The sequence below is a fragment of the Dendronephthya gigantea genome, unplaced genomic scaffold (assembly GCF_004324835.1).
Source record: "Dendronephthya gigantea isolate DGI-Jeju-01 unplaced genomic scaffold, DenGig_1.0 000052F, whole genome shotgun sequence".
NCBI lineage: Eukaryota > Metazoa > Cnidaria > Anthozoa > Malacalcyonacea > Nephtheidae > Dendronephthya > Dendronephthya gigantea.
The window spans coordinates 383,287-401,999 of NW_021163062.1; the positions used below are offsets into that span (position 1 = coordinate 383,287).

At 36.2% G+C, this 18,713-nt stretch overlaps 2 protein-coding genes across 8 annotated transcripts; both read left to right on the forward strand.

The window, feature by feature from the left end:
* The first annotated feature begins 1,495 nt into the window (after positions 1 to 1,495).
* Positions 1,496 to 8,521, forward strand: LOC114528984. Of its 3 annotated transcripts, none has more exons than XM_028550702.1 (7): positions 1,496 to 1,585; positions 4,142 to 6,087; positions 6,327 to 6,628; positions 6,877 to 7,004; positions 7,084 to 7,204; positions 7,523 to 7,605; positions 8,128 to 8,521. In XM_028550702.1, the coding sequence occupies exons 2-7, from the start codon at positions 4,317 to 4,319 to the stop codon at positions 8,207 to 8,209; spliced, it is 2,487 nt and encodes an 828-aa protein (XP_028406503.1). In that variant the 5' UTR covers positions 1,496 to 1,585; positions 4,142 to 4,316; the 3' UTR covers positions 8,210 to 8,521. The 3 variants fall into 3 exon arrangements, with proteins under 3 accessions (XP_028406503.1, XP_028406502.1, XP_028406505.1); XM_028550701.1 differs by having other exon boundaries at positions 1,519 to 1,585; positions 4,088 to 6,087; XM_028550704.1 differs by lacking the exon at positions 8,128 to 8,521 and having other exon boundaries at positions 1,519 to 1,585; positions 4,088 to 6,087; positions 7,523 to 7,609.
* Positions 8,522 to 8,776: 255 nt separating this feature from the next.
* Positions 8,777 to 16,809, forward strand: LOC114528985 (RING finger and CHY zinc finger domain-containing protein 1-like). 5 transcript variants are annotated; one of them, XM_028550706.1, is made up of 9 exons: positions 8,778 to 9,456; positions 9,814 to 9,965; positions 10,903 to 10,941; positions 11,864 to 11,947; positions 14,947 to 15,258; positions 15,521 to 15,648; positions 15,742 to 15,862; positions 16,019 to 16,104; positions 16,322 to 16,809. In XM_028550706.1, the coding sequence occupies exons 5-9, from the start codon at positions 15,046 to 15,048 to the stop codon at positions 16,398 to 16,400; spliced, it is 627 nt and encodes a 208-aa protein (XP_028406507.1). In that variant the 5' UTR covers positions 8,778 to 9,456; positions 9,814 to 9,965; positions 10,903 to 10,941; positions 11,864 to 11,947; positions 14,947 to 15,045; the 3' UTR covers positions 16,401 to 16,809. The 5 variants fall into 5 exon arrangements, with proteins under 5 accessions (XP_028406510.1, XP_028406507.1, XP_028406508.1 ...); XM_028550707.1 differs by having other exon boundaries at positions 8,778 to 9,424; XM_028550705.1 differs by having other exon boundaries at positions 8,778 to 9,965.
* Positions 16,810 to 18,713: the final 1,904 nt, after the last annotated feature.

Below are 18,713 nucleotides of genomic sequence, written 5' to 3' on the forward strand. Positions count from 1 at the left end.
TTGATGAATGAAATTTTTGCAAAGTCATGCAAAATGAATAAAATTTTTGCAAGTCATGCAAAATCAGCAACTGTGTAAATGTAAAGTGGTCTGCGTGGAATTCACTGACTAACCATAAACAAGCATATCAATCTGTCTGCCAGCAATAAAAAAAGTGATTACTTGGCAAAAAGTATTTCCAGACCGGTAAAATTTGCAATCGTGCAGGTATACATAATATGTAAACTATAGGCTTTAAGGTAGTGAAGTACATTAAAAAATTTCTTTTATCTTTAAAAATATAAAAATCTTTTCATGGCATATTGCAAGCCAAGTTTCTCTGAGTGAAAAAAACAATTGTAAGAGCCTTCGATCACTATAGTTACCCAGATCAAACACACCCAATTGTGGAAAATTGACGATTTTTGTGAACACGATAACAAACTGGATTTTAATTAACGAATGACGGACCTGTGGGCCAATCACTCCATGCAGGGTTGGTGCAAAATGGGTAGAGCTCGTTTACTATGTCAGTACAGGATGGATATAGAAGCCTAAAATTGGTGTTTGAGACAAATTTGAGGCACATTTTCATGTTCGGTGGAATTGATTGTTGTTTATAATGTCGTGTTCCTGCAATAACTCGCTCTTTTGATGGCCGTGCAACTGTCAGTCCTAACCAATATCCAGAGTGAAGAATTTCCTCATTCAGAAATACTTGACGAGATTTTTTTGAACACGCTGCACTAAACGGGGTAAATTGTCGTCATAACACCATCAACAGTTCAACCTTTCTCCGGTAGGATTTCAAGTTTTGTAAACTTTCCTCAAAATGACGTTACGTCACTGAGTCAAGTGGCAAACAGCATAAAGAAATATTTGTTTTTTTGTTACATGCATGTGATCAATTAGAGTGTTTAACTTTGTACCTTCCTCAAAAATGTCATTCAAAGAAAACCGTCTTCCGGGTGGTATCTGCGTACCTCAGCGTTTTTGCAACTCAGTGTTTTAGGGTATTCCCCAGTTTCTCTTTGAAGTAGCTGTTTACTTGTACCCGCTTACCCGACTGAAATTCAATGACGCGTGAGAAACTGCGTGAAAAAACTTTCTGAAACCAACAAGTGCATGCTACTGTCGGGAGGAGTACACGACTGCCACGACCGAGTCATGTTATATACTCATTGCAATACATCAAAGTCACGCCCCGTCTAATTTCCGCCGCTAAACGGAATGATGTAAGCAAACTCTAAAAACTGCTTAGTTAGTATTTTCAAAGATAAACCATTTGAAAATAATACTTGTTCATAAATGAATTGGATTTGCACTGCTCTGCTTAGTTGCATGCAATAAAAATGTTTCTTGTTGAATGTATATTAGTTTTATAAACAGGATACATATTCTCCAGCATACCTAAATCTTGTGCCTAATTAGTAATCTGACGTATTCAATTGAAAAATTCCCTCTCGCCCATAGGGGGTTTTGAAATTTTCATCAAAAGTATATAAAAAGGTCAATTGCCAACTATCAGAGCGCATAATATGCTAAAGTCTGAATTACAAGATACACCACACAGAGGCCTGTAAAATAGTCATCATATTCGATCAAGGTAAGTTTTGCGATTTCCGCAAATCGCAATGTTTATTTTTTGAATATATTAGGTGGAGCTAGCTTTTCTCAAGAATAAGTCTTGTGACTTTAAAATTTACAACATCATATTTAGATTCAGCCAATATGGATTTACAATCAGACAAGTAGGGTCATGTTGCAAAACACATATGCACATAGCCTGTGACAATAGAATTCGCAACCTTCAGCTCAGATTTGATCATTGCAGAATGAAAATGCCTAGCCACTCTCGACATCATTGCATGCATGCATATATACACTTAGCAATTTGCATGCATGGAATATACACTTAACAATTTTGTGTGAAGGAAATCGGGAAAGACCCGGGAAACGGACTTTATAGTTATCTATAGATTATTATACGTGAACTTAGCTGCCCCACATAATAATATATAAAAATTTAAAACAATCAACTACATTGCAAGAAAAGACAGATTTGTCTCCTTTTAGGTGCAAATAATTCAGCCACCCCGTAAGTGAATCAAATTAATTCCAAATAGCTTATAGGCCACTCAAAAGGTGCAGAGTAGGTCTTCCGTTTTATCTCAGTTTCTTCCGGCTATCACGCTTTTGTATATATAAACTGAAACATTTGGATTATGATATATGCATGCATGGGTTTCAAAGTACAATCTTGGAGGTTAATAAAATCTTTTCGTGATTAGGTTGAATATTTCGTGCCCGCATTGCAGTAGACCAATACAATACAATACTATACAAGCAGATTAACCTGCGCCCCTATAACTGGTGAACACTTTTAATTATTGACGTTTGTTTCAGCCTAATGTTTCAAGTTATTGCAATTTTACACCGATCTCCGGATCACCGATTTACAATATGGCACTGTTCTCTTGTAAATCCTTTATTCTTCTCCAGTCTGCCAATTTCGATCGCTAGATCCAGGCAGCACCATGTATTGATTGTATATTTGCGGCCACTTCTGCCTTTATTTTAAAATATTTTATGCTTTCGTGATTCAAACTGTGGAGGGAAACGCCAGTCGTTTGGTTTGATTTAGCCTTCTTGCGCACGAAACGTGCAACATGATTTGTTGCTTATTTCATACGATTTTGACAAATATAGACGCACGTATAAACGTCTTGTTTCAAACTTCACTGTTCATAGAATACAGAACACAAATAACACTAGTCTACACCATATTAAACCATATTATTTTCATGATCAGTAATTATAATTTCACTATAATAATACTGCATGTATAGCATCTTTTATACTGAAAATGTGTAGATGTGTCTCGAAATGCATTCTGTTCACCTTGGAAGTTCCAATTCCTAACCTTCCAATGGAAATTCCTATACCAAGTGGTATATAAGTACCCCCATCAGATTTGGCTTCCAACTAACAAACTTAATGTAAAATGTAACTAAGTGTTTAGAAACCCATTCCGGACAAGTGCAATTAGTGCAAAAAGGTCATTTGCATATTTATAAAATTAAAAATATCGAAATATCTTAACATACTCAATATCTGTTTTTGCGCAATACACCGAAATTAACTTCGGTACGATTGCCCAAAAATTCTCTCTATTCGGACGTGTATATATCTAAACTCCGAAACGACTTCTGAAGCGATCTTAGCACGTGAATGAAAAACTCTTCATATTCTTGGTTGCTTTAATATATATATACCAAGCACCTTCGCGCGCTTTCCTTGGCCACAGATCTCTTTATAGAAACTGAATGCAACCTTTATAACTTTTGTTTTTCACAAAAGCGCTTGGGTACGAGGCTGATACAAATTGCAAAACTACAAAAACGATTAGCCCGGTCATAACAAGGGAAGTTAAGAGAACACTTAATAAGAGAGTTCGATAATCTCTATAATTATATACGACGAAGAAAGCTAAAGGTTAGTTCTAAATATTTTTAACTGAAGATTCTTGGTGCGTGTAAAAAATTGCTATTTCATGATTGACTGCGTTGATGGACGATAATGCGAATCAATAAAATTACTTCCATTCTCTTTCGCTGCCTTAAGGCTGAATTCAGCCGAATAGAAAACATTTCAAATTAAGTGAAACAACGAACAAGGTATGGAGGAGACCCCTCAGCAGTGAAATATCAGACGGTCAAAATTTAATGAAACTCAGTATAAATTTATTACATGTGTAGCTAATACAAAAAACACACGTTTATGTCCAAGTTGAAGTAGAAACTTCATTAAATGTTCACTTTTAAATTTAACAATGCAAACCATCGATGGTGCTTTTAAAGCACAACAAATGAAAAGTAAACACGTGCGGCTGACTAGCTGAGTGACGGCAATGCACGCGATGGGTGTGGTTTTTTAAGGTGCCATCAGCCAATGAGAAATGTGCTATCAGCCAATGAGAAATGTGCTATCAGCCAACGAGAACTCATTACATTAATACACAACGAAATGAAATACAATTATTATGTAACATCATTTGATCTTTTCCATTCATTCTGAAGCAGTCTAAATGTTTTATTGATTTCTAAAGATGGTAAAGACAACACATGGCTAAGAAAAGTTTGTTTTTCCTTCACGATTACAGCCGTTGTCGCGGGACAATGACACTGGACGATTCAAATTGTCAACGATGCAATTGTAGTGGGTGTCTGGTAGATCTTAAACAAAGTCTTTAAATCGATGATACCGTCTACATTGTTGGGTAGAATTTCTCGCAAACAGGTGCCATCTTCAACCATCAGTAAGGTAATGCATAGAGGATGTCACACCGTCATTTCTTGGAAAAGCCTAAAAATACGTTCTGCGATCGTATCAAAACTGAAAGTCATGACAATCCCAATGTACGAATATTGTTGAAATTTCAGTTTAAGAGACGCATTACCGCTCTGAACGTAGTTGATTCAGTTCCGTGGAAAGAGCTTCGAAAAGGAGACTTCGAAAATAAAATTGTAACCATAGTTGAGGAATTGTCTAAATTTGATTTAAAACCTCGGTTAATTAAGTGTCACAGAGCAGATAAAAAAGTTCATGTAATCAAAATAATGTTTCAATCCTTTGATAGTCGATTGTGTGAAAACATTGGCCTTCGTAAAATATTTACTCAAGCTATTTGCTTTAAAGAAAGGGAAAAACTTTTAAAATTTTTAGAAAATTATGTTTCTTTTGTGCAGTGTGCGATTAGTAGCCTTAAATGTCGGTCTATGTTGGAATTTCGGATTTCCTTGAAAGAGCGTGAAGTCTGTAAAAATCGATTTCAAAACGATGATTGTAGATATTCCAAAACAATAGACGTACGTTGTAAAATAATTAATAATGTTTCGGTAAAACCAGCGACTTGTAACCAATCAACACAAACGTCAGACAATGATATAGATTTTAAAAAGAGTAATTTAGAAGTAAATTTTGAGTCAAAGAATAGCAGTCGAAAACCGCAAGAAAATGATAATTTAAGACGTGATTTATGCCATCAAAAGTTTTTAATCCGAAAAATACAGAGACAGTTGGAATTAGAAAGACAGAAATATATCGAAGAAGAAAAACGTTTAGCATCGGAAATATTAAGTTTGAAAAATGCCCTTCGCAAGATGGATAACGAGAAGAGAGTTGTCTTAGCCGAGCTTGGAAATATTTTAGTCAAAAACGATTTAAAAACGAATGAAGCAAGAGCAGTAAAAAAATTTCAGGAGATTTTTCCTCGTAAGGCAGTAAATCATGGAGGCGATGATACGCCAGAGTATAGTCCGATGTCAATCGTAAATGCCAACATTTCGTTCAGTGGCACTATTTCAGAAACCAGGATTGGACCTGTAGAGGTACGTCCACAGCAAAGCAATAATCAGCAAAAAAGGAATAGACCTCAAAATCAAGATAACAATGAAAGTGGCGCTTTATTTGAATTAATACCATTCCCTGTTGAAGTGGCCGAAGGAAGTAGCGCAGAGTCAATTGGTAATCCAGTAGTGTTGAACGGCTACAAGCAGTTATTGCTCACAATTAGTTATAGCCTACTCTTAGGTGATATTGTGGAGTTTAAGTGTTGGGCAAGGGAAAATTTTTCCATTGAAACCAAATTTACAGCAACCGACGTCATTCTTGATTTAGACGGGAAAGGTGTTATCAGTGTTTCAGATTTAGGTGTGCTCCGTGTTTTCTTCCAGTCGATTAAAAGAATTGATTTAGTTTGCCTCATTGATGAATTTAACTGCGGAGACCATGCTATGCTGAAATTGGCCATGTGTGGAATAAAGGCAAGAAGCGTAAGAAAAACACGTGAAATCACAAGAAGTCAGGCTCACCTGTCTAGGATCCTTACGAAAAATCATCCTTCGAGCTCTTCATCTCCTGTGGAACAGAGCGTAGCATCAGAATCCAGCCGGAGCAGTCAATGTATAGGCAGTAGTCAACATGACGCTTCCCGTGGGTGTTCGCGATATTCTCGAAGGATCTCCAGATCAGTTGAAAATGAAGTTCCGACGAGCGAGAGATTCCTACAGATTCCTACAGATCGTACCAGACGGGAAAATGAAAGAGGTTGGTTTATACTAGTTCGCTACTATAAATATAATTTCCAACTAGAAATGAATAAATATTCACTTTTTATTAATTTTGTCTATTAAGTGCGATGAAAAGAAAGTTTTATAAATCTTCAGTATCTGTAATAGATGAGAGGATTGCATGTATGGAGCATAAACCAATTCTACATTTTGCTGCTACATCTACGTTTGGTTTTCGCAAGAAACAAAGTATTATGAATATTTTTTTTCAAAAAGGTGATGGCAATAGGTCTCGAGCAAAGATTACCTCGAGTGCTGCTGAGAAAAGGGTGACGAAGCAAAATCTCTCCGGGCAATTAAATATGTCTCCGGGATCAAATAACGTGGTGGAACAATTGCAAGTGGAAAGATGGTTGTGTAATCACTACAAAAGACGTTGCATGGTGAAATTTGATTGTTGTGATAAATACTGGGCTTGTCATCGTTGCCACAACGAGACGAGCACGTGCCAGCAAAAGAAACTGAAATCACGTGATACGACGATGGTAAAGTGCATGGAATGCGGAAAAGAACAACAAGTTAGTGACAATATTGTTAAATATTTTTACGCCCATAATGGCCCTGTGATATAATTGCCTCGCGATGAGCGATATAGATCTTTTAAGATTGGTGGAAATCATACATGCATGTATAACTGATTTACGATGATGTCACCGTTTGTGGAAGGTTCAGTTTTTTCATCGTCCACTTCTAGTGAAGATTTTCTACAATATTTAAAGGTTTCTATCGCAAGCGTTAAATGTCTCGTCTTTTTTTTTTAATTTAGTTTGGCGAAAATGATCAATTCTGCGTGGCATGTAACAGTAAATTCGCTGATTATTATTGTGGTCTTTGCAAACATTTGACTGGAATGGATGATCATCCCTATCATTGTGAAAAATGCGGAATATGCAGGTATATATGCTCAATATTGTGTATACCGCTTGCAAATTAAAGACTCATTTGCACTGCTATTGTTATAATTTTTTTCCAGGATCCACGGAGATCGTTCATATCATTGCGACGTCTGTGGTGTTTGTCTTGATGTTCAACTCAGAGGAAACCATAAATGTCGTCCAGATTCCGCTCATGACAACTGTGGTATTTGCTTTGAGGTACATATCAATATTGATCACTATATCAAAGTAGCGGAAAGTCTACAAATTGTCCCTATATACATAATTATTCGGTTCGGTCAGAAAACAAATGCATATACCAGGCTAAGCAATCTGATTAAATAACCTTGTGTAGGGAATACTACATGATATGACTTAAAAAGATTAATAGTCTTTTTCAAATTTTTTTTTAAATGTTTAGAGTACGCCTCGCTACGGGGTATCGTGAAATTATTTGCGAACCTTCAGTCCAAGATTTGAGTCGAATTGTGTAAAATGATATTAACCAAGTTTCTGATTGTAATTATTTTTCTGTAGGACGCATTTACAGGCTGCCAGATCCTTCCGTGCTCCCACAAAGTTCATAAGGAATGTGTTACACGTATGATTCAAAATGGAATGTAAGTTGAATGTTCTCGTAAGGTGTGAAATAAGCGTTCTTATTAAACGCCTTTTCAAGATCCTCTATTCTGATTGGTACGGATCGTGGTCGGTATTACCGTATATTCCATGTAGCTACGTGCCATGCAGTTCGGCCATATAATAAACAGATTATTGACCTTGCATGCTTATAGTTCGCTCTTTAATGTGAATATCAGATCGATGTTTTTTGTTTACGGATAATAAGCTTCAGTTGTTGCATGAATCTCGAGGAATGTTAGGTGTTAGTGAGAAAAAAATTGTCTGTAGGACGAGGTTTGTCTTTGCTTATTTCTAAGTTTACTATTCTGTACAGACATGCAATAACCTGCTGGATCCTGCGCACAAGATTAATTGTAGTATTTTAGAACGACAATGATGGTTTAAATCAATTACGTATAAAATCAGTCGGGTTTTGGAGATAATTCGTCAAATTACATATAAATTTTGCGCCCATGGTATGTACTTTATCTAAACCGTAATTATGTTTTTTCTTTCACCAGGACACGTTGCCCGATTTGCCGAGAAAGTTTTGCGCACAAACTTCAAAAACGATCTATTGAAAAGACAACAACCAGGAGATGAGATGTTTGTTTTGTATTGTCACGTTTTGCTGTGTGTGGAATTTATTGGTCCAATTAACAAGGACACCGTAGCGTGAAACATGGACGGATAACAATTATGAAATATTCTAATAACAATACGTATAGCTAGCACTTAAATATACAACATAACAGAATATCGTTATAAATAGTCAGTAAAATTTTTTAATATGCAATCTTCGTCTATTAGCAATAAATTTCTCGTTCATTGTATTGTCAGCGTGTATTGTGAACAAAACACTCACAACAGACTCTAACCCTTACATTATTTTAGTACAATACAGGATGTTAGTGGTCTACCACACAGTCTCCCTAGTTCGATCCTAAATATTTTTCCTGAAAAAATATATAACCGGAACGCGAGAATTGAACGAAAGTTTACCCTGAGCAAACAAAACGGCCCGATTGGATTGTTTTATTGTTTCATTGTTTTATTGTATTGTTCTCTCAGAGATTTATGAATATATTATAATAATTTATGAATATATTATAACGAGGTTAATGAAATTTCAAATAAGAATTGCTGAATAATCAGGCAAAAATTGATTGGCCTGTGAAAATACAGGAAGTAAGGACGTTACCAGAAGTAAGGAGTTTTTCAATTAGTTTTCTAAAATTCCGTAAACCAACTGATATTTTTTGGAACGCTTCTATTGCTGCGACTGTAAAAGACATTTAACACGGAAATGAACCAAAAAGAGTTGCATTCCGTTCGGTCTAGACTAATTAACGACTAGATAGATTTATATTTATTGGCTAAAAAACGTTTAACAGTGCAGAAGTGTCATTTGTTCTAGTTTCAACTCCGTCGTTCTAGCGTTAGTTATCGTATTTACAAAAATCGTTAATTTAAATCATTGGGTGTGTCTGGTGTTAGTAACTATGGTGATTGCACATTCATAAAACTCTTTTTACCAATAATAACTTGCTTGACACCCTTGTCAAGTAATCAAATCGAAAAAACTATTTAACATATCGTTTCACATATCCTATAATTATCAAGAAGAGGAAGTTTCAGCAAGAATCTAATTCTCACCAAATTGCGTACATCCGGGGTAACATGAGTTGCGCGCGCACCGCCGCATAATCAATGTGCTTCACCTCTCGCCTACGTGTTGGTCAGTTGCTAAGGATATCGCTTGAAGTCTGCTGTCTGTTTCTCTTTCTTTCTTTCTTTCTACGATCCTGTCCGTTGTAGGTAAATATCCTTTGTCAATCTCTTCAGTTTAGGTAAGTTGATTTGTACATCTATGGTAGTATTTGGACCTTTATTCCAAGCAATCCGCCAAAATAGAAATAAAGTTATGAAGCCATAGTTTATATAGTTTAAATTGTGTAGTATAACGTGTTACACTTGAACGGTTTCAGCGACGGGTCGCTGGCTATAATTCACAGTAAAATACCTGCTGCATACTATTGTGCTTGTTGTATGCCATCGTAAGTGCACTCATTGCAGCAAAGGGCACCGTGGTCGTGTTCATGTTTTGTACACTGGCTGTATTATAACTCTCTCGAACTCATAATCCTGCAATTTATGTCTAGATAATTTAACTTAATATATCTGCTCCGGTTATTTCCGTGTATTAGGAAAGAAAATCAACAAAGCATCGATCAGTTCCTGCGAGAGCAAGCATGCCGCAACGATATCACCTCGCCAAGCTTTTGGCTTAATGGCCTTGTTTGCCGGTCAATCATACCATGTGGTACCAAGTTACACTGGAGCGTTCATTACACGATTGGTATAAATTATAGACTATAGTATACTTTGTGTTTGCTATTCTATCGCGTACCCGCAATTCCTATATATCTTACAGGCATGCACTAGAGAATAATCTTTCACCTCTTCGCTCAACACAACTCAGGACAGACTAGCACACTGATACGACAGTCTAAAGCCCCGTTTACTCTACAGTCAATTTATTGGCACGGGTACCCGTGCCCAATTTTATTAGTGCTTATACCTGGTTTACACTACACTCGTTTAAAAGCCCCGTTTACACTACACTCGATTTATTGGCACGGCACGGCTAAAATGGGCACCCGTACCCATTTCATCTGAGCTCAGCCTTTGTTTTGGCAGTCTGCACACTAATGATTGGGTACGGGTACCAATTTTAGTCGTGCCGTGCCAATAGATTGATTGTAGTGTAAACGGGGTTTTTATTGGCACGGCACGGCTAAAATGTGTACCCGTGCCCATTTCGTCCGTGCCCCCGGTCTTTGTTTTGGTAGCCTGAACACTAATATTTTTGGGCACGGTACCCATTATTTTTAGCCGAACCGTACGAATAAATTGAGTGTTGTGTAAAAGGGGCTGCTTTCCACTGTCGCGTTTTCAGTTGTACGTACACGCTTTTATATAGAGTAGCATTACAAAATAGCCGTATTCGGTCACTTCTGCATGATACTGTTTATGATTATTTTGGGAATGCGGTGATAAACAATGAATTACGTAACACTTCGTAAATATTGAGTTTCATTGATACATGCATGGTATACGTTGAAACGTTTTGAATAGAATAGCTATGATAAATGCTTCGTTCTTAAAAATACAAGTAATACCCGTAATATGATACTACAGTGCTCTTCAAAAAATGCATTATAGTTATTACTAAACAATTAAAGTAATGTTTCTGTCTCACGAAAAATATAACCAACAGTAGCATTAATTACTAGGAGTTCTTAACGGAAGGTGCAAAATCAGGTGCAAAAATGGTGAGTAAATTTTTTCTTACTTTTTGATTTTTGCCTCAAATACACCTGCTTCTACAATTCTAAGCCCCGTTTACACGACACTCAATTTATTGGCACGGCTAAAACGGGCACTCGTGCCCGATTTTATCAGTGCCCAGGCTACCCATTTTAGCCGTGCCCTGCCAATAAATCGAGTGTAGTGTAAACGGGGCTCTATTTACCTCCACATCCCATGCGTCTCTTTCGAAAAGTATATTGTTTGTATTGAATATTTATAGCTAACACTGTCTATAAATGGGGAGAAGGGGGGATTGGAGAAGTGTCTCAAAGATTTTTGCGAGATGGCCTGTGTAGCCGATTTTTAATGAAACATTTCATCACCATATAATTGAATTCGCATTTTGTTAGAATATCCGGCATAAAATACTTTTTTAACTTAGTCTTAGATGAAAGCCCAATTTAGCTTATTTTGCGTTTTTTGTTTTTTGAAATTTCTTGCTGAACACAGAATAAAAATTTGACTACAGTTCAAAAAACGTCCTTGCTTCGTAGGCATTTTATAATTACGGATTTGACATTTTTTTTGCTCACTTCTGTTCTGATTTGACAAGATTTATTTTGTGTAATTCACCAGCATGGTGATCCTGGATTTACACGCCAGGATATATGCGTAAATACGACGTAAAATCTAAAGAAATTAAGAATATCTTGGATATTTTGCCTTTACTGTATGTATTACTAGATAAGTATATGCTTGCTCTATCCAGTCTATAATCTTAAATAGCAGCGTATTTCACTGTATGTAGTCATAATTGTGCAATATAAGTCAATTCATGGGGAATCCCCTACGGCCCTACAAAACATGCTGATGCATCGATTAATAATTGATATAAACAAGCCGAAATTTACAAGTGGTCGAAATAAATTCGTTCGCTTCTTGTAGTGACATCAGTTCAAAGAAAATCACAAAGGAATATACCATATAGGCATATACAAATGTGTTAGCGTGGGCTTCAAACAATATAAGGTGGGAAAGAGTTTTAACATGATATTTGCGTTAAAAACTGTTATATTTTAAATATTATTTTAACGTATTTCAATGTAATAATTCGGGTCCTATAATCATTTAAGAATATCACCACAAACTAGTAAGACGAGTTGAAATACGACTTTGAAACAATGAAGATATAAATTATTACGTTTATGTATAACCGAGTTCTGACAAAATATTTCTGTATGTCTCAAGTGAAGGCGTTCCATGCGTAGGGCTGGAGAATCTATGACCACCTCTAAGGGATTTAAACATCCAACAAGACGCCTGTTCTGGCGTTAATTAACTCCGGCGTGCCGCGCATGTGCCAGTCTTCAATATAAAGCGTCTGAACATAAACAATACAGTTCATGTTCGAACCTAAATGTTGTTCGATCGCCAAATTCAGAAGCACATCGTACTTTAAAAAGTATAGAAGTTCAATTGTTCAAAATGTAAATAAACCGCATGATGGTATTCACTTTGTCTTACACTTTGCCTTTGGAATTCGTGCCTTATATATAGTTATATTAAATTTTCAATCCTGTGCAAACTGCGACGTGTCAACGCGCCTATATACACGGCCACATCTTGTTAAACGGCGAAATAGCAGCGATATTATTAAAATAGGACCAGAATCTACATGTATTAAATATATTCTTACCGGCCCGATTTAATCTAAACTTAATCGAAGAGCATCAAAAGAACGGTTTATTTGTTCCTCTTGGAGGATTGCCGTATCATGCGAGCGAAATAGAGTCGCGCATCGGAAAATTAGCCAAAGTTGTGCACCACAACTCTTGGGAGACAAAACGTAGATAAATCCGATCACATACAGATTTTAAATAGTAAAATAAGTAAATACTAGTATATTTCGCGCCATTACACACCTACGACGATAAAACAAAAACAAAACAAAACCGAGGCAAATTTTCAACTCCGTCGCTGACGCCGGAGTAATTAGCCATTAGCTGGCGTCGTAGTTGACGTCGTAAGTCATTGCGTTTTAAGACGAAATTTCGGCCTCTATTAACTATTCCCTAAAGAGCACGAGATCTGTTGCGAGTTTGACGAAAACGAGGCCAGCCCTTCACACCCTTTCACGCACTACGTCTCTGAACTGTGTTCTGTGAACTTTTTGCCGCTTAACAATTTCCTGGAAAGAATTGTGCCAAATGTATTCGCACAAAATACGCGTCCAAGTCAGCTTTGCCACTTGAGTTTTGGAATGATGGAATGGAATTATGTATTTGTGTCAAATTAAGACTGTTTAGTGTTTATTTATTTGATTTTCTCAGCACCGAATATATTTGCACTGAGTTTCTGGCAAAATGATAGGCCATAGGCTATTTATCGATAGACCATTTTGCAAATTTTATCCAATTTACTTAAATATATACCACATTAAAATCGATCGGATGAATCTTGAAACAATACGCGGCCAGAAACCGCAAAAAGCTCCATTTCCGTAATACATCTCTGATGACATCTACTGTCATTTTGCTTTGAATCTTGGATTTGCTCTACAGATCTATCGATCGACAGGTGACACTTTCGAGTCATAATAATTATATGAGTCAGCGATTTAGCTTTATTATATCTATACTTACTAGGTTACCTAAAGGCAGTATTGCTGCCTATACTCTTATAGAAATAGCATGCGCAAAATGCTTGCTTGTTAAAAATTCATACCATGGTTACGCAAATTATAGTCAAATGTTATACGACACTTCAAATTACAATAGATCAAAGGTCAAATTCCAAATGCGCGAGGTATTTGTGAAACTAAAACCCTAAGGCTTTAGCCCCTTAAATAAAACAATCAAAGAACTAACTTAAAAGTTAAATACTTATACATGCTTTAGTTACGCCACACAGGTTTACCCCAATGATAAAAGTAAAAGAAAATATGTTTCAAACCTTTTAAAAAAATCGAAATGACAAAGCTATAAAACAAGTGACAGTCAAATGTTATACGACACCTTAAAATCACAATAGATTAAAGTTCAAATTCCAAACGCGCAAGTATTTGTAAAAGACCAAAAGCACAAGACTCCAATTGCCAAGTAACGGTATGGTTCACCACGTCGCTTTTGGTGTCCGTTTATACAACAGTGATGCGTCATGCGAGCACAATCTCACGGCTAACTCAGTGTCTGCCTTCCAAAAACAATTTGAATTTGAAACACTGACCGTATAAAGCATGCAGTCGTTTTATAGTATAGCCGACCGCATTGCATTGTGGTAGGAGATCTTTTACCACAATGCAGTGCGCTATTTCGTAAATTTGCTTCCCCTACTACATAAATTAGGGACTGCTGCCTTGCTCGGTCGCTCAGGCGACCTCGCTGCGGCAGCAATAATTGTCTAATAATTATTGTGAAGTCACGGCCGGGGAAACCCCAGAAACTTGCAGACGCGTAGATATACAATGAATAATGTGTATGTATGATTCTGAATTATGTATGTATGATAATTCATTGTGAATTTGACATCATTTCGAAGTGGAGAAAGGAACATTTGTGCATCACGTGCGTTATCGTTGATTCATAATGTTCATAAAGTAGAACACTGTTATTTTTTTGATGTATTATTTTATTTTTGGTTAGTGTCATTTTGAGCAGTACTTAATATACAGTTAGTTCAGGATAGCACAACTGCAGAGCAAAAATAACACTTAGAAACTAGTAATAGGAGCCGTGGAGATCAAAATTATTACATTTATATAGCATTAACACTTTAAATTGGTTCCGACTGATAACAAAATTGTTTCATTGTGTAGGGAGAAAAAAGAGCATTATTTTATAGACTTTCATATTAGGTAGGACCTGTATACTATAAGTAGAGTGTTCGATATTAGCCGAAATGCCGAATTCATAGTAGAAATTGGAAGCTTATCTTGATTCGTTCTTTCATAAACTGTCGGAAAGTAGGAATTGTGAAATAAATGTATGAGTGGTCAGGTGGTTATAAAATGTTTCTTTCCCTTACTTTAGTTCTGTCTTTGACCGTTTTGGTGATTAGAAAACTCGTCCCATTCATCCGTGTAGATTCGGATTTAAGAAGAGTTTGCCTGGTTTCTCGTCTGTATTGACATGAATTCAACATCTGTCTGCTATAAGTCGACGCAGGAAAAGCAAAGTTGGCCATGTAATCATTACGAGAGACGTTGCATGGTGAAATTTGATTGTTGTGATAAATACTGGCCGTGCAGTCGTTGCCACAACGAGGCGAGCACGTGTAAGCAGAAACCAAAAACACGTGATACGACGATGATAAAGTGCATGAAGTGCGAAAAAGAACAACAGGTAAAAAAGAAAAGATTTCTTTAGCCCATTTTATTCAGTTCAAACTCAAGCTGAAGTAATCTCTGCACTGCAAGAGGAGACGATTTTCATTTGTATGGAAGTATACATGTATATAGTAAAAAATCTCTTTCAATGAGTACATCCGTTTTATGCCTATAGACTAGTTCACGTTCGCTGCAGTGGATTGACAGTTCTTCCCCTTTAGGATTTAGACAATTCTGCCAATAAATATTCTGTTACTAATATTTTTATGTTTACACAGTTTGGTGAAAATGGTCAATTTTGCATTTCGTGTAACACTCGATTCGCTGATTTTTACTGTGGTATTTGCAAACATCTGACCGGAAAGGGTAATCATCCCTATCATTGCGAGAAATGCGGAATTTGCAGGTATGAACCTTCCTATTGACAACCGTAATTGAAACGAAAAAATCTTTTTTTACAAAGTTGTGAGTAGCCAGACATCGTAACTTGATGTTGTAGGAATCACGGAGATCGTTCATTTCATTGCGATATTTGTGGTGTTTGTCTTGATGTTCAACTTAAAGAAAATCACAAATGTCGCCCAGATTCCGGTCATGAGCATTGTGGTATCTGCCTGGAGGTAACTATGTATTTTTGTTCAAGGATCTCCTACTAATCATGACGCACTATAATTATACATTAGCTAGTACATTAAACCTAATATCTACTAGCCCCTCCCCGTGGAAAACAAAATAGTAACCGCTTTAAAATCCACGTTTTTTTAATCTTTTTGCAGGATACGTTCAAAGGTTCCCAGATTCTTCCATGTTTCCACAAAGTCCACAAAGAATGCCTAATTTCGATGATGATTCAAAGCGGAATGTAAGTTATTTTTGCATGAATCATTAATTTGGAGGCAACTCTCTTATGAAAATTAAGGGAACATGCAAGCCTCAAGTGGAAACGAGACAATATTTGTTTGAAAAAAATATTAGAGATCTCTAATATCTCGAGATATTGAAAGAGCTCTACGATTGCTTTTACATCTCAGACAACGTCAACGCTATATATCACGGATTTTTTTCCGGTTGTTTTAAAGAACTCGTTGCTCGATATGCCGGGAGAGTTTCGACTACAAAAGCCCAAAAGCTGGAAAGAAGCCATCAAAAAGGCGGTGAAGATTCACACAACAAAAAAAGATATTTTATACTTTTTTTATATATTTTATTATTTATATATTAGAGGTGTATATATTATAATAATTGATCAATTTTAGTGCGCGTAAATTACGATTGACACATAATTATATAGTTAATGGTATTTCAATGGCGACCTAAAGGAGAGGGTTTTTTATCCTCAAGCCAATTTATAGGTCGGGACCGTAATGATGTTTGCATTCTCCAGTCTCCCCCCCCCCGAGTAAATACGTGTATAGATAAAAATATTTGTAAATAAATCTGGAAACCCATAGAAACTAGACGTTCTTATCAGAAGGAAAAATTGCTGCCGAAGATCTGAATTAAAAATTTTTACAATATAACCAGGGAGCAGCGTGGAAGCATCTTCAAACTACTTAGCATCAAATGTTGTATAACAACTGCCTAAAATAGACAAAACACTTCTCAAAAGTGCTAAGTTAAAAATCTTTATTTAAATGTTCAGATGAATTTTTACGGATAACAGTTTTATTCAGAAACAAGGGCAACAGTGTGACATTAATAATGAGGGCACAATAACAAGATTCACGAACATAACTTAATAACTTAACTGGAGTGGAAAAAGAACCAGCAGCATACAGTTAATCATACTTGATTATATATGATTATAAGGAAAACTTTGATATGTAAACATTTGAACAAATATATAATTTATTACAAAATATAACAAATTCAATATAACAACTATAAAACTGCTATTGGCAAGATAAAACTGACTAAGAAGTTACAGATCTATGATGCCTAAGTATTAATTGATAAGCTTTCCTGATATTCAATAGAGTAACAATATAAATATATCCCCCGCTAACTTGAACTCTCAAGAAAAACTGTTCGAGTTAACCAGGGTTGGTGTCAGATTACGTTTATATTTGCATACATGACAGGCTGAGGTAAAAGTTAATCATACTTTCTACATTCTAATAATGTAGTAAATTTGGGCATAATTTAATTTGCATTTTCTAAACACTTTGATTCGTTTTGTAATTACTGTAGTTTACTCTGTTATTTTTGTTTCATGTCCATTGATGCATTGAAGGTAACAAGGTATATACACCATGCACCTTTATTTAATTAAAGTCTGCATGTATCATAGGTCAAACTTGCTCTAATTCACCCTGGCAAACATTAATTGCAGTACCTGGTAGCATTATGTGAATTGCACATGATTTAGACATCTACAAATATTGAGGAAATATATCATTCATAAAATACTGCCGGATTCATAAAATATGTATGATTACCCTCTCATGCTTTACTGACACTGTTTGTGTCTCAACTCTCAAATATTGGTGTCTGTAATTTGTAAATACTATTTACTCTCTCAGACTCTCAATGGGACTTGCCGCATAAAATTGTGTTCAGTTGTCTCTAACATGTACAATGATTGGGCTAATCCTTTGTGTCCCTCCAGTATATGTTGAGCCCCATGGGCAAAGTCATGCTGATGACTTTAGGGTTTAAAAAACGGGCAGATCATCTATTTGTAGTTGTTATGACAAAACACAGCCGATATCCCATGTCCGGTCCTACTAAAAACCGCCCGAGACCGGTTATAAACTATAGATCTAGAGACCTTTTATTTTAAAATTGATTGAAATTTAGGGACGAACCAGTCAATTTTTTAAAGGCATGGGGGGATCATGTTGAGTAAAACAACAGAGCCAGGAGAATTTCCATGCACAATATATTACAATTCAGCCCGCTAATCTGTGCTAGTTAGTGTCAAATGTTCTTGTCTAAGCATACGTGTTCTTAGAACGTTTCATATTTAGTGATATTTAATTTAAAAACACAAAATAACTTCAGATTTCTGTTAGCCGCTTTTTTGAAGTCTCGGGCGGTTTTTCTATACTCTCGGGCGGTTTTTCTATACTCTCGGGCGGTCTCGGGCGGTTTTTCTATACTCTCGGGCGGTCTCGGGCGGTTTTTAGTAGGACCCGATATGTCGACTTATTAAATGAACATAATTGTACTGGTACAGTCTAGAACTAAGTGTCAGTTCAGAGCTTTTACATACATTTTTCTCCCTTTGATATACTAACATATGTTGGTAAGTTTTCCACAGACAAAAAATGTACACCTGACGGTAAGACTATAAAACCCCTATTAAGAGATTTTATGTACATTTTGTCCCCGGCCTTGTAACGGTTGTAATAAGACGTTATTAAATGTAATCTTCGACCACGACGATAAGGGAAAATTTCGGGCCGTAAGAAGCACCGATAAACTCATAAAAGCACATTGTTTGCCTCTCGAGTAAATACTAAAAAGTTC

Bases quoted from the DNA above. Each gene is read 5' to 3' on its own strand.
- LOC114528984 (XM_028550702.1), top strand. From the start codon at position 4,317: ATGTCACACCGTCATTTCTTGGAAAAGCCTAAAAATACGTTCTGCGAT. The intron at 6,629-6,876 runs GTTAGTGACAAT...TTTTTAATTTAG, and splicing joins AATGCGGAAAAGAACAACAA to TTTGGCGAAAATGATCAATT. The intron at 7,005-7,083 runs GTATATATGCTC...ATTTTTTTCCAG, and splicing joins GAAAAATGCGGAATATGCAG to GATCCACGGAGATCGTTCAT.
- LOC114528985 (XM_028550705.1), top strand. From the start codon at position 15,046: ATGAATTCAACATCTGTCTGCTATAAGTCGACGCAGGAAAAGCAAAGT. The intron at 15,649-15,741 runs GTATGAACCTTC...TTGATGTTGTAG, and splicing joins GAGAAATGCGGAATTTGCAG to GAATCACGGAGATCGTTCAT. The intron at 16,105-16,321 runs GTAAGTTATTTT...GTTGTTTTAAAG, and splicing joins ATGATGATTCAAAGCGGAAT to AACTCGTTGCTCGATATGCC.